Below are 16,400 nucleotides of genomic sequence, written 5' to 3'. Positions count from 1 at the left end.
GGGTCTCTCAATCAAAACAATAAAAACAATATCAGACTGAGTTTGGGCTGGACTGACAATGCTGCTGTTCTTTGGAGGGTGGGTCAGAGCGGATTCTACCTATTGAGGAGACTGATGTCTTTTAGAGTACAGGGAGTGCTCATCAAGACCTACAACTCGGTGGTGGCATGTAAAGGCCAGGTGCAGCTGTGCCTGGCACAAAGCTTTTCTTTTGCGGATTTGCGGCTGGTGTAAGATAAAGCCCAAAGACATGATTGCACAAAAGATAACAGTTAACCGGTCAATGCTTTTAGTCGATGGTATTTGAGTAAATGCCTGAAATGACCATGGGAGCCAAAAGGATTTAAAATTTAGATCACACTGAAGGAGTTTCATGAGTGTCATTTTCTAATCAGAGGTTTAAAGACAAACGGATGGCTGTGGTTATTTCTTTTTTCTATGAAAGAAGGCCAATCTATATTTTCATATAGGACACCCTGATGGATGTTGTAGCTATCACCGGCAATGAATCTCAAGTATGGTTGCTTTAATTGGTCGAAAGTTGGTGTGAAGGTTCCAGTGTTTTCTGTTGTATTCCTTGTCAGTGTGTTGTTACCTTTCGATAACCCAAGATTCATGTTGTGTGTGATTTGGATTCCTGCCCATGAGTCTGCTTTGTGGGTCCATTGTCCGTCTTCAGTCAAATAATCTTCACATCTACCTGCAATGAATCCATTGTGTGCGCATTCAGCTGAGATAAGGCTGTTTCCGGATTTTTTTGATTTTTCTACTGTCCCATAATATAAACCTAACAAATTAACTTAACATCTTATAAGATATACTTCTGTACCTTCAGTGTTTGATTTTGCAAAGATTTCACTGTTTGGATGTGTTTTTCTATTGGTGTCTGTTTGTGTGCGCAATTTAGCTGAGATAAGGCTGTTTCCAGATTTTTTTAATTTTTCTACTGTCCCATAACATAAACCTCACAAATGAAGTTAACATCTTAAAAGATTTAGTTCTGTACCCTCAGTGTTTGATTTTGCAATGATTTCACTGTTTGGATGTGTTTTTCTATTGGTGTCTGTTTGTGTGCGCATTCAGCTGAGATAAGGCTGTTTCCGGATTTTTTTTATTTTTCTTCGATCCCATAACATAAACCTCACAAATGAAGTTAACATCTTAAAATATTTACTTCTGTACCCTCAGTGTTTGATTTTGCAATGATTTCACTGTTGGGATGTGTTTTTCTATTGGTGTCTGTTTGTGTGCGCATTCAGCTGAGATAAGGCTGTTTCCGGATTTTTTAAATTTTTCTTCGATCCCATAACATAAACCTCACAAATGAAGTTAACATCTTAAAATATTTAGTTCTGTACCCTCAGTGTTTGATTTTGCAGTGATTTCACTGTTGGGATGTGTTTTTCTATTGGTGTCTGTACGGTGCTCAATACGCTGAGATAAGGCTGTTTCCGGATTTTTTAAATTTTTCTACTGTCCCATAACATAAACCTCACAAATGAAGTTAACATCTTAAAAGATTTAGTTCTGTACCCTCAGTGTTTGAGGGTACATCCCCCCCCATCTCTCTCATTACTCATCAACAAGAATGTTACAACAGACCCCTTTCATTGGTTTCTGAAATCTGTATTCTGCTTCCAAGCAGCTTCTTGTTAGTTTATCTCCTTCACAACGTCCACAACTGTCACAGATAAGCCTGATTTAAAACTGAACTTGATACAAGGCACAGCACATTATATCTGAGTCACTGATACTTTCATTAAGCTACATGACTCAGAACATTTACAGAGATCATATGCACAAATTTAAGACAATAAATTGCCTATTTCAGTTGTGACATGATATGTAATTGCCATTGAAGAAAAGGCAGAACATTGATAAATAAGGACAATTACTTTATTAAGGCTTTGGCACAATAATCTCTATCAGCATTCAAACCAAGGACAATAGTTGTCTTCACACAATGGAAAAAGTTTAGGTTTAATAGAACTCATATTAAGATTAAAAATTGTGGACTCTCTTATGTACTTTGTCATAGATTGAAAATACATGTTAAGTCGAGCCTAAAATATCTGCTCATTATAATTTTCATTACTCTACATTAAATGTGTTAAGCGTATCTCTCTCTGCTCACTACATACTGTGCATCACTATAAATTATTGTGGCTATTTAGGTTCATACTTTTTCACATAACATTATCATAATTAACAGATTCTACACCTGAATTATTATTATATGAAAACAACATTCCTTCATTTTGCTGGTTTTAAGTGTCAGTGCCTCGACCCATGATGGCTTTCTTTGTGTTTCTCTCTGGTCTCAACAGGATTATGTAACATTTGGGTCCAAACAGCGCCACCATGAGGCCAAAACTGGAGGCCAGGATGGCAAATACCTCAACTGCATCTGCATATTTGCCTGGTGAGCTAATGTAAGCAGGGACAAAGGCCACCCACACTGCACAGAAGATCAACATGCTGAAAGTGATGAGTTTGGCCTCATTGAAACTGTCTGGAAGATTCCTTGCTAGAAAAGCTAACAAACAACTGAGGACAGCCAGTAAACCAATATAACCAAGTAAAACTGCAAAACCAACTGTGGACCCAACTGCGCACTCATAAACTATCTTGCCACTGTGATACTGGGTGTTTTTATGAGGCACTGGTGAAGCAGAGACAAGCCAGACAGTGCAGATTGCTGCTTGAACAGAAGTCAGAACCAGAACTGTCCCTCTCTGCTGCACAGCACCAAACCACTTGAGACTGGACTCCCCTCCTGGTTTGGAGGCCCTGAACACAGCCAGAACCACCATGGTTTTCACCAGGATACATGAGACACAAAGCACAAAGCTGATGCCAAATGCTGCATGTCTTAGTTGACAAGTCCATAATCTGGGTCGTCCAATGAAGAGCAACGAGCAGAGGAAACAGAATTTAAGTGACACCAAGAGAAGAAAACTGAGTTCTGAATTGTTGGCACGAACTATAGGTGTGCTGTGATGATGGATGAAGATGCCCAGAACAACAACACAGATACATGTGCCCAACAGTGAGGTGGTTGTCAAGCAGATACCCAGAGGCTCATGGTAGGAGAGGAACTCTGTTTTCTTAGGGACACAGTGGTCACGCTGGGGGCTGGACCAGAAATCTTCTGGACAACTGGTGCACTCCATCGAGTCTGAGGAAAGAGGGAAAGTGATGAGATACATGTTTATACAAAATCTCTGAACTGTGGTGTTTAAAACTTTACACTCACCAGTTGTATTGCTGATCTTTCCCTCAGAACAAGGGACACAGTCAAAACAACACTCAGGTTCCCCCTTCTTTCTGGCCATGCGGGTACCTGGAGGACAACTCTCACTGCACACTGACCGAGGAGGCTGTGTGGAGAAACATCAGTATCTGTTAGATTAATCTATAATGATTAAGACAAATCCATGGTTGTCCAAGAAAGTAAGAAATTACCTGTTTGGATTCAAAGTTCCAGAAGATTTTGTCTTCATCCAGTGTGAGTTCTTCACCTTTGAAGGCTGATCTCTTAAACTCACCCACTCTCTGAACTTTAGTTGTTCCATCAGGGAGCCACACCCAATTTATGATGTCATATACAGGTAAGGCATCACCATTTTCATCAAATGATACTTGATCACCGAATGTTGTGGTGAAGTTGACTTTTTCCAAGTAATGCATAAGCTTTGGATAATAGAATCAGATGTATAGGATGATAGAATGATCAGAATTAGAAACAGAAGTTCTCTTTTTTGTTACAAGACTTTCCCAGTAAGCACAAACTAAAACTTTGGGCTGGCGCATAATGAGAGGACAGTGTAGAGACACAGCAATGCTGCAGCTCAGCTGCCACTGTGATGAGAGGAGGAGGAGAACGGACACTTTTGATGATCCCGACCCGACGGCAAATGAACTACTTTTCCACCAGAGCAACAAACACATAAATAAAGGTAACATTTTGAAGATTGAATTATGTGCTGCATTCTGATCTCACAACCTTTCATAGTTTGCTGCATATTAAAACCTACAATACGACAAAAAAGACTGAGATGTCTCAGTTCTTGTCATTGTGAGGAATCTGTACATGTACTGATACATCCAATGATTCATATTGTGCATTAATGAGTGTACCAGTGCACTAAATGTGTGATTCAGTAGATTAAAGTGTCAGAAAATCTGCATCAGAAAATCCAAGAACAATGCCAAACTGTAGATCAGTTCAAAAGACTTAAAATTCCAAAAAATGTGTGTTAAACTCCAACATTAGGAAGGAAATTTCTAAAATGTCTACTTTTAACAGAGGGTTTTGGTGTATTTAGCGACAGCACTGACAAAAGCTAAGAGTACTGAACTGAATCCCAACCCATTCAGCTGTGTTTAAGCTCAGTGACTGAGTCAGATGCAGTCAGTGCTCCTGACCACCAGATCTTGTTCTTTTCTCACATGATCAATTTACTAGTCTCCACGTTCATCCATGTTACAAAAGGTATAAGCTAAAATATATAAGTATAAGTTTTAGTAGTAATTTAATACTCTATCAATCCCCCACAAAGGATTTTTGAATATGCACTTAAGATCCGTTTGCTTTATTCATTCTGGTCGGTGTTTATGTCCCGCCCGTCATGCGAGTGTGCATGACGCACATCGCGGGGCATGGAGTGGACATAACCGGACTTAGTTATTGTCCTTGGTGACTTCAACAAGGTGAACCTCACACACAAAATCCCCAAATCCAGACAATTCATTAAATGCACAACCAAAGAGGAGAACATTCTGGACCATTGTTACACTGCAGTGAGCAGCGCATACCACGCTGACCCCGTGCTGCACTGGGATACCCCGATACTCGGATGTGATGGTGCACCTGATTCCTGCATACAAGCAGAAAACTTTCTAAACCTGTTGTCAGGACATCGAAGCAGTGGACTCCTGAGCGTGTGGAGGTGCTTCAGGCATGTTTGGAGTTTACTGACTGGGATGTATTCAGCATGGATGAGTGCACAGACAATGTGGCCTCATTACATTACATTACATGTAATTTAGCAGACGCTTTTATCCAAAGCGACTTAAAAGGGAATTGAGAACAATCAGCCAGGGATGGAGTTGAACTTGCGACCATGATGTCTTTTGCACACAGGGTACCGGTCTTAACCACTGAGCCACTCCACCTCATACATTAACTTCTGTGAGGACTACTGCATACCATCACGCAGCGCTACATCAACGACAGACCCTGGTTCTCTACAATTCTCAGATTGCTGAGGAAGGAGAAGGAGGAGGCCTTCAGGAACGGTGACAGAGTTAGGTATGTGGAGTCGAAGTACAGGTTTAGGAAAGCGGTGAGGGAAGCTAAACGACTTTACTCTGAGAAACTTCAACTGCAGTTCTCAGCCAATGACTCCACATCTGTCTGGAAGGGGCTCAGACAAATCACCAACTACAAGCCTAAACCCCCCCACTCCTCTGAAAACCTCCAACTCGCCAACAACCTGAAGGAGTTCTACTGCAGATTTGAAAGACAATGAGACAGTCCTCACACCTTCCCCCTCGACACCTCCCAACAGTCTCCAGTTATCACATTCACTTCCCCCCCAGCAACCCCCACCACCACACAGACCCTCACCATCCTGGAGAGTGATGTCAACAGACTCTTCAGGAGGCAGAACCCCCACAAAGCTTCTGGACCAGACTCTGTCTCACCATCCACCCTGAAGCACTGTGCTGATCAGCAACAATTCAAGTGATTGAAGAGGCACACATCTGTGGGTTCGGCAGACACACTGCTGTGAAATTGGGACTTCTAACATCGGCCCTATTGAACATGTGAATACAGTCCAGCCACAAGACATAACAGCTTTCACAGCTGAGATAGTGGACAAATATAAAGACTGTTTTCAGGGTTTAGGAAAACTGAAAGACTTTCAACTGAAGCTGCATGTGGATGACAGTGTACGACCAGTTGCACAACCTGTTCGCAGGATACCTTTCAGTGTGAGAAAACAAGTGGAGGAGAAACTGAAACAACTTGAGGAAGCTGATGTCATTGAGAGAGTAAACGGACCAACACCATGGGTCTCACCTCTGGTTGTGGTGCATGGTAAGAAAGAGCCTAGACTGTGTGTGGACATGCGCAGAGCGAATGAAGCCATAGTCCAAGAAAGGCACCCCATCCCCGTCATAGACGAAATACTGGAGGACATGACAGGAGCCACAGTATTCTCAAAAATCGATCTGAAGTGGGGATACCATCAAATAGAGCTGGAGCCAGAGTCCAGGTTGCTCACCACTTTTGTAACACACGGGGCTATGGCGTTATAAGAGACTGATGTTTGGTATCTCATCTGCACCTGAGATATATCAAAACATCATTGGACAAGTACTACAAGCCATTCCTGGAGTGCACAACATATCAGATGACATTGTAACAGGAGAAACCATACAGCAACATGATGAGAGGCTGCACCAAGTGTTTGCAAGAGAGGCATCTGACAGTCAACAGGACAAAGTGCCAATTCCGAATGTCACAACTGGAATTCATGGGACACGTGTTATCCAAAAATGGACTAGGAGCAGCTCAGTCTAAGATCGAGGCAGTGGAGAATACACATCGGCCAACAAATGCTGCTGAGTTGAGGAGTTTTTTGGGACTTCTGAACTATTGTGGCAGGTTCATCTCTAATCTAGCCACAACATCTGAACCACTTAGGAGGCTCACAAGGCAGTCCTGTAAATGGACATGGGGATCAGAGCAGGAAAAGGCATTTGTGGAGTTGAAGAGACAGCTGGCCAGTTCTCATGTGATGGCATATTTCAAACAAGATGCAGAGACACATGTGGTTGTGGATGCTAGTCCAGTGGGATTAGGAGCGATACTGAGCCAGAAACAAAGTGACAGAACACACAAGCCTGTCTACTATGCTAGCCGAGCCTTGTCTGATGTAGAGCGTCGTTATTCCCAAACTGAAAGAGAAGCCCTCGCTATTGTGTGGGCATGTGAGAAATTTCACGCATTTCTCTATGGGAAGGACTTTGTGTTGGTCACTGACCATAAACCTCTGTAAATGATCTATTCACTTAAGTCCAAGCCACCAGCCAGGATTTAAATATGGGCTTTGCGGCTGCAGCCCTATCGCTTTAAGGTTGTGTATAAGCCAGACCCACAGAATGCAGCTGATTCGCTGTCACGCCTAACAGTCAACCAGCTAGTGCAGAAAGGAACAATGGAGGACCACGTTTACTGGGTGGCTCAACATGCAGTGCCACATGCTTTCACACCCCAACAAATGGAGGAATTGTCTGCAGCAGACCCCACTCTAGTTGCTGGAGTAAATGTGAACCGGTTTATCAGACAGTTAAATCTGAGCTTTCCACTGTGGGGAAATTTGTGTTGAGAGGTTCCAGAATTGTGATTCCTCAGGCTGCACGATGACAGACACTGATGTTAGCACATGAAGGTCATCAAGGAATAGTAAAAACAAAACAGAGACTGAGAACAAAAGTGTGGTGGCCTGGAATTGATCGAGAAACAGAGGAGCTAGTGAGGTCATGTCATGCATGTCAAATCAACAGTCCGACTTCACAGGAGGTTCCTACCACTAGAACAGAGCTCCCAAGGAACCATGGCAGATGCTCGCTATGGACTTGGGTGGACCATTCCGATCTGGACACCATTTGCTGGTGCTGACTGACTATTACTCTAGGTGGGTGAGTGTTGATATCTTTCGGAGCCCCACCTCTATGAACATAATAAATCGTTTGAGACACTAATTTGCAACACACAGGCTCCCAGAATGCATGGTGACGGATAATGGCACTCCATTTCTGTCAAAGGAATTCAAAACATATCTGCAGGAACATGGTACAGCACATCGCCGTGTCATGCCATACTGGCCTCAGGCAAGTGGCGAAGTTGAAAGGCAGAACAGAACACGTTGTAAGGCCATACGTGCAGCTCATTCTGAAGGAAAGGACTGGCGCACTGAGCTGGATGTTTTTCTTTTGGCTTATCGCAGCACTCCGCACTGTGTCACAGGTCGCAGTCCGGCCGAGCTACTATTCAACCGCCAGATCAGAACCAAACTTCCTGAAGTGTCAGAATCTCAGGTGCAACCTACAGGACAGGATGCTGCTGTGTGTACAACTGATGGTGTGAGGAAGGAGAAGGGACATGTACATGCAAACAGAATCAGAAGAGCAAAAGAAAGCATGGTGAAACAGGGTGACATACTGTTACGGCAGCAGAAACAAAACAAATTGTCAACACCATATGAACGTGACCCCTATACAGTGATAAATCGAAAAGGTCAATCAGTCGTCATTGAAAAGAATGGCAAGAAGGTGATGCGTCATGTATCATTTGTGAAGCTATGGGTTGAGCCTGAACAAGATATTGCTGAGCCGAATCGTGTAACTAAACCTGATGGAATAGTGCCTGATGATGCTCCCCAACAAAACAGTAGACCTCAAAGAACCAGGAGGCTGCCAACTCATCTCACACATTTTGTCACTTAGACAGACAGTGCCAAAGAGGGGCAGAATAATCCCCGGTGCATGTCTTAATGGCAGGGTAGTCCACCCCTCGCCATTCAGGTTGTTGTAACATGGACAAAACAACTAAATACATCTGAAGTTGGAAAAGTAAAAGCTTTGAGCTAAAGATTATTGTTTTGATACATTTTGTGTAAAAGGAAGAAGTTTAGGTTTTCTAAATTGAAGTTTTTTTGATACATTTGGTAGTTATATTTTGAGTAAACTGAAGAAGTTTTTGTGAAATTGAGTTTGTGGTTGTAATAAGATTTTGGTTAAATTGATAAGTTTGAATACATCCCTGGCCTTAACAAAACTATTTTGGTTACAGTAATGAAGTGGAATTGTTTTCTATGCAAGTGTATTGAACATAAAAACGTGTCACAGCAAAGTTATAATTAAGTTTGTTATAAGTGTTATGTTGTATGAGAGCGGGAGAGAAGTAAATAAAGAGCATGGTGATGACTGTCCGAGCAGTGTACGAGTATTAATGTTAAGAAGAAGTTGAGAAACATTACAGTAAGCTCAACTACTTTAGGGTGTACTAAAGTAGTAAATAATTCTGTGGTGTATTAGACTTATGTACGTTAAGCCTACTACTGTGTGACTATTTATTACAAAAAGTTGTTGTTGTGTGTGTATGTGAGTGTGCGTGTGTGTGTGTATGTGTGGGGGGGCTGCGTACTTGTATGTTTATGTGTTTAAATGTGCTGCACTTTGACCAAACAAATTGCCCAATATATTAAAGTATACTTTGACTTTGACTTTGGCTTCAAGACCTCCACCATCATCATCCCCGTGCCCAAGAAAACAAGGACTACTGGACTTAGTGACCACAGACTCATCGCCCTGACCTCTGTAGTCATGAAGACTCTGGAACGCTTGGTGCTATCCCACGTTAAATTCATCACGGACACCCACCTGGACCCCTACAGTTAACCGACACAGCCAACAGGTTTGTGGACGATGCTATAAACCTGGCCCTCCACTACATCCTCCAGCACTTAGATTCCCCAGGAACCTACGCCACCACTCCCTCAAGGCTGCATTCTTTCCCCTCTGCTCTTCTCCCTGTACACCTACGGCTTCACCTCCAGTCACCAGTCTGTCAAGCTTCTTAAGTTTGCAGACGACACCACCCTCATTGGTCTGATCTTCAAGGGAGATGAGTCTGCCTATAGGTGGGAGATCGACCAACTAGAGGTGTGGTGTCACAACAACAACCTGGAGCTCAACACTGCTAAACCAGTGGAGATTATTGTGGACTTCAGGAAGAGCGCAGCCCAGCCCATCCCCATCACCCTCCACGACTCTGCAGTAGACACTGCGGAGTCCTTCAGTTTCCTGGGGACCATCATCACCCAGGACCTCAAGTGGGAGCTGAACATCAGTGCCCTCACCAAAAAAGCCCAGCAGAGGATGAACTCCCTGAGGCAGCTTAGTAAATTCAACCTGCCAAAGTAAATGATGGTGCAAATCTACACCTCCATCATCAAGTCCATCCTCAACTACTACATCACAGTCTGGTATGCTGCTGCAACTGCTAATTATATAAGCAGGCTGCAGCACAACATCTGCTCCACCGAGAAGGTGATTGGCAGCAATCTCCCCTCCTTGCAAGTCCTGCATGCCTCCCGGACCCGGGGGGTGGGCGGGAAAGATTGTTAGCTGATAGCTGATCCCTCTCACCCAGGACATGGACTCTTCCAACCACTCCCCCAAAGCGTCACGCCACAAGAACCGTTTCTTCCCCACTGCCCAATACATGATACGTTACATTACCATACCCACAACACACAATCCCTGCCAATGCATTACATAAATGCTAATCACTGGACTGCCATTGTACAATTTACTGTACAGTATTAATAATGTATTGAATATTGTTTTATCTACTGTTTAATTTAGTTTAATATAGTGTGTAATTTATATTTTTTGGCACCAATTTCAACTCAGCAAACTCCCTATATTGATTCATGCATACATGGCAATAAACCTGTTTCTGATTCTGAAAAAGCGCTGCACATAAATGCACTGTATGAATGTGTGAGTGAGTGAATGTACTTTGAGTGGTCATCAAGACGAGAAAAGTGCTATATAATTACATATCATTTACCATTCATTGAGCCCTAAAAGTATGCAAAGTATTAAGTGAAATTAAGAGTTGAGTGTAAACTGATATCTCACCTGCCATGGCTCCAGTCTTTGTAAATGAGCACAGGTGTTGTTGCTGAAAGGTCCTCTCCCTGGCTCACACTGCAGCATGTCATCAAGAGCATACGCCAGAGCGTACACAGCTTTATACACATTATACTCTAGCCTGAGGTTTGAAACATCCAAGAAATCAGTCTCCACATTCTCTATAACTTCCTGTCCAGTGCATAATTCTCCTCCACTTTCGACCCAACCTGCTGGAGGTGGTGCAAATCTACACTGAAATATGTGTTCCCAAAACTGATTCACCTGAAAAAACACAAAAGAAAAGGAAGGTTTTCTTGAAATAATGACACTATTTATGTTTTGGTAGTTCCATGTCAGATTGAAATATTTAATGCTCACCATGCTATTTCCATGGGTGTTGTTGTGATGTAGATCAGGACGTATTTGTAATACAAATTCCCTGAGTCCTGGTATTTCTCCTCGACGGATGGCGATACCCAGTGTTCCAGCCAGGTACGGCATAAGGTGGGGAATCTGAAGTGAAATCAATGAGATCCAGGCTTCACTGGCAATCCACTGCAGGCCTGTCACATTCTGCCTCACCACCTGGAGAGTGAATAAGTTGTGAAAGAAATTCTTGAGTCATCACTGTTGAGTAAATCATATCTTTACTGCATGCATGGATTTTTGCATGGAGGAGAGACACTGTCACCAAGGACGGTCTAAAAAGGTCTCTCCCCTTCCTCCAAAAAGCTTCACCACTTACAGTATACACAAACATCAAAGTAAAACAAGAACAGACACCATACCTAATGTTTATTAGGTATGGTGTATCTAATGTTTACCCTAACAGATACCATTATGTGCAACCCTTACGTTGACCTTTCCTGGTGACCTTTCCCTATCATATAATCACCCCAGCATTCATTCACAGCTTGACTGTTACTTGTTGTCTTAGAACATTACAGGAAACAAGAAGAAAACCAGTTATTTCAAGTATATTGATCTATATTTATTTTTTTGACCATCCATCCATTTTGTACATTCTTCGCACATCTCTGAGCCTGGTTCTGTCAGAGATTTCTTGCTGTTAAGAGGGAGTTTTTTCTCTCCACTGATGCCTAGTGATTGATCATTGTGTGAACTGTTGGGGTTCTCTGCTCTTCTTGATGTTGTCTATGTACAGTGCCTTGAGATAATGTATGTTATGATTTGGCGCGATACAAATAAAATCGAATTGAATTGAACATGAGGATCCACATATAGACTCAAACAACCATTCCCTCTGACATGTCAAATTTACCTAATACCCATATTGCATGGCATGTTTTTGTACTGTGGGAGGAAGCCGGAGAAAACAGAGAAAAGCCACGCACGCACAGCGGTAACATGCAAACTCTATGCACAAAGGCCCTTGTTTTACTTCAGCAAAGGCAAGAGTGCTAACCACTACACCAACCATGTAGCCCTTTTTTCTTCTTTTTTTTTTACCAATAAAATATAATTTAGTTTCCACAGTCAACCCTGTGTATGACAGCGACTGTGAAAACTAAATTATGAGCGATTGAGAGGCTCCTCACACTGAGCACCTCACACAGCTGCAACATGGTGTAAGAATTAATGCAGAACCACACCCCATGACTGCTCCCCACTGTTCCTCCCTCCTCCCCTCCTCAGCTCTCAGACCACTTATTGGCATTTTTCAAAATCAAGCATTGGGCAGAAATCACACTTTAAACACCAGTATCTAACCAGGTAAAATGTGTTAAATACTTTTCCAGATGTTAGTTCCGGAAGTGATGATTTATTCAACATAATCATTTTGTTTTGTGAGAGTAAAATCTGAATAATTTATTTTAATGGTTTGTGTAACACTCAAGCAGTTTTGAGTGGTCATCAAGACGAGAAAAGTCCTTTTTTTCAAGTCTTGATGATGACTGAGTATTTAACACTTTTTGAGTGTTCTCAACCCCAGGGACATAACGAGTTCAGCAAAACTACTCTTACTACTTTTGGTTCAAGAGTAATGAACCAAAAGCTGCAACTCTGTATTTGGTTGGAAAAAGAAAGCACAACATTTTCTGCATCACTGTTCTCATGTTACACAGTAACAGGAGCAGAGTGATGAATAAACATTCTAACTCTAAAATAAAAGTCAGAGGTGTTACATCATCATTTAAATGTACTTGACAGACACTAAGTACATGTAAAAAATAACAGTCAGATTTAGAGAGAAAACTTATTTATTTATTTATTGAATATACATCAACACCTACCTCTTTCATGAGGTTGAGTATGCGACGTTGACTTGCAAACACAATCACCACTCGAGCTGTAGATTTCCTTATTACATCCACTATTCTCTTTAGTTCAGCAGGGTCGTATACGCGGGGCAAAATCTCTGTGTAAGCCAGACAACCTCCACCAGCTGGACCCAGATCAGAGTGAAAGGATCGGGCAGCATGGAATCCATAATCATTATCATTGATAAGCAGACCAGCCCAAGTCCAACCAAAGTGTTTTAGAATCTGAATCATAGCATTCACCTATGTGGACACAAAGCAGAGGGATTAGTGCACAGGCAATCCTGCTAAACAAGTAGCAGAGATTTGTGGAAATGAAATAGTAGGACAAACAGATTTATAACAGTAACATTAACAATGGTTCATTCCAGGTTTAAGAGACTCTGGGTCATGATATTGTTCAAGTATAAGGTAGTATCAAGTATTATTTGACTATTATCAACATTTCTCCAATCACAAATAGTGATTATTTTTGACTGCAGTGTATATGGACTGTTGTTGCACATGATTTGTTTGATGTATTTTGATTTAGCAAAGTTATTTTCACCTGAAAAGCATCACTCGGGATCGTCCTAAAGAAAGATGGAAACTTTTGTCGATCACTCAGGCAGGAACATGTGGCAAAATAACTCACCTACAAAACAACAGAGCATGTATTCAAAAAGAAAAGTGTTGGCTGAAATTTGAAGGTTGATTCTTCACTGACCACACCCTCATGACATTTAATTTCCATGAATTAATTAAATTACATTTTAAAATACATCACAATAATGAGTGAGTTGACAACTTACCAGTGGCACTCTGTACGAACCTAAGACTGGGGATATTGCAATAGAACGAGTCGAGGAAGCATCTCCTACAATCCCTAGGACTGGAGGAGTTCCTACACAGTTCTCCTCTAATGTAACTTGCTCTTCTTGACCACTGACTAAGGTCAGTGCTGCACGAAATGCAGTTCCTAGTAGGTTGCAGTTATCATACAGACTGTATCCCAGAGTCACATTAGGCAGCAGGTTGGAGTTTCTGTTGATCTCATCAATAGCAAAGGCCATGGTCTGAGCCAGCCTGAATCCTACAACACTAAAGCTAACACAAAAAAAACAACTTTTACCATTTAAATACATCACACAGTCACAGTGCACATACTGGTAATAGTGACTTTAGATTCAACATCCATAATAAAACCTAAATGCTTCAATAAGATCACATTATCGATTGTTATTTTACATGAATAACAAAATATTCAGGAAACGTTCATACTAATTGGCTTACTTTCCAGCAGCTTCTTAATTTGTTTCCCTGTCAGACTCACCTATAGCAGGTAGGGTGTTGTGGCTCTGAGGTAAAAGACAGGTCAGGATAACCTGGAAAGAAGTGAAATCTGAAAATTCCACCTAGACTCACATCTCCAGTTTTGTGCATCCCATTTAGATCAAACTGTTTCTGTAACTGACAAGAGGAAGAATGAAAAGAGGAGGACACAGCAAAGTTTAAGCAGGAGAACAACATTAACGAGAGGAGACTAGTGTCTAAAAATGTCCTCATGACTTTACTCTGGTTCGTCCCTGTTTAAGTGCAGGCTCATCACAATATCATCACATTTTATGTATTTGCAGTGTTGTTTATTTTTGCACACCACCCATCAGTGCAGAGGAAGAAGCTGTAGGGCCAGGCCTGAATCATGTTTTTGGCTGAGTTATTAGTTTATTTATTGAAGCACACAGTATGTTGTTTCTGCCAATAGGGGCCTCTCAATCATAACAATATCAGACTGAGTTTGGGCTGGACTGACAATGCTGCTGTTCTTTAGGGGGTGGGTCAGAGCAGACTCTACCTGTTGAGGAGACTAATGTCTTTTAGAGTACAGGGAGTGCTCATCAAGACCTATGACTTGGTGGTGGCATGTAAAGGCCAGGTGCAGCTGTGCCTGGCACAAAGCTGTTTTTTTGAGGATTTGTGGCTGGTGTAAGATAAAGCCCAAAGACATGATCGCACAAAAGATAACAGTTAACCGGTCGATGCTTTTAGTCGATGGTTGTTGAGTAAATGCCTGAAATGACCATGGGAGCCAAAAGTATTTAAATTTGGATCACACTGCAGGAGTTTCCATGAGCTGCACAGACACTACAGGCAGTTTTCCAAATGCATAAAGGTCATTTTCTAATAAGAGGTTTAAAGACAAACGGATGGCTGTGGTTATTTCTTCTTTCTATGAGAGAAGGCCAATCTATATTTTCATATAGGACACCCTGATGGATGTTGTAGCAATCACTGGCAATGAATCTCAAGTATGGTTGTGTAGCAGCATGCATGGGCTCCATCTCATGCACTATGACGGCCTTAATTTGAACACCAATGGTAGCTATGCATTGTAGGTGGACAGGGCTATAAATGCGGCATATTCTACCGGGTCTCGTTCTCTGCACTCTTGTAAACACGTCACTTCCGGTCGGAGTGTTTGGCTGTCGAGCGGCTGGGCTTAGACGCCACGCTCAAGGTGCGCTGTCTCTCCAGTTTGCAGTGGTGAATGCCGTAGCAGCGTAAGTCTCGCTCTCTCCCCCTATGGTTGTGCGGGCATCATACTCGGCAACAAGATTAATGTTGGCCACCTGGCTGATTTAAAACGTGAACTGGGTGACGTCACGATCAGCTGTCCCCTGCTGCTTTGTCTCAACCTGAGTCTGCTCCGCCTTGACGTCATCCCGTGTCGCTTCACGGCTTCTCCTGTTGCCGCTGTCGTGCGGCTGTGTCGCGGCATTGTGTGCGCTTGTTTTATTTTGATATTTTAGTTTAGGTCCATTTCTATTTTGTTTGTTTTGATTTTGTTATTTCACCTGCCCTTTTTGTTTGTTTTGATTTCTGAGATTGATTTTGGTTTGATTGATTAACTGCTGTGTTACATATATTTTTAAGGCATATTATTTAAGTGCTTTATATAGTGTTATGTTTATTATTTTGAGGAATTATATGTAAATTATTTTTGGTAGTATTATTTGCCCAGTTGTAATCCTTTGGTTTATTGTGTTTGATTTGGTTATTTTCTTTGAGTGATTAGTGATATTTTCTTTGTTTTTTTCTTATTCTGGGCAATTTATATTTAGTTTGAACATAATTTGCCCAGTATTATTATTATTATTATTATTATTATTATTGTTATTATAATCCTGAGTTTATACATGCTATTAATTTCTGTATCTTGTTTTTTTTAGTGCCAAGGCTGGTGGTGGTGCTGGTGACCTGGGTGGAGGTGTCCGTTTTCCCTGCGTGCTGTGTCCCCTGGGATTTGGGTATTCACTGTGTGTGTGTGCGTGTGTGCCTGTATTTTAAGTTAGACTCCTCCTCTCACTAGCTTCATTTCACCACAGGCCTAAGCCTGCACAGATTTATTTATTTTGGTTTTGA

General features: G+C 41.9%; 1 protein-coding gene across 1 annotated transcript; it reads right to left on the bottom strand.

Annotated features, from left to right (window-relative positions):
- Positions 1-2,267: 2,267 nt before the first annotated feature.
- LOC131462847 (extracellular calcium-sensing receptor-like) lies at positions 2,268-14,543 on the bottom strand. The gene is made up of 9 exons (XM_058634380.1): positions 14,311-14,543; positions 13,790-14,084; positions 13,546-13,632; positions 12,972-13,241; positions 11,095-11,301; positions 10,723-10,998; positions 3,466-3,693; positions 3,257-3,380; positions 2,268-3,178 (listed from the first exon to the last, which is right to left on the bottom strand). Exons 1-9 carry the CDS (start codon positions 14,541-14,543, stop codon positions 2,268-2,270), a joined length of 2,631 nt encoding a protein of 876 aa, XP_058490363.1.
- Positions 14,544-16,400: the final 1,857 nt, after the last annotated feature.

This window comes from Solea solea, chromosome 7 (genome assembly GCF_958295425.1).
Source record: "Solea solea chromosome 7, fSolSol10.1, whole genome shotgun sequence".
Taxonomy (NCBI): domain Eukaryota; kingdom Metazoa; phylum Chordata; class Actinopteri; order Pleuronectiformes; family Soleidae; genus Solea; species Solea solea.
The sequence above is the reverse complement of the archived record's forward strand: the minus strand, read 5'-3'. Positions and strand labels throughout refer to the sequence as shown.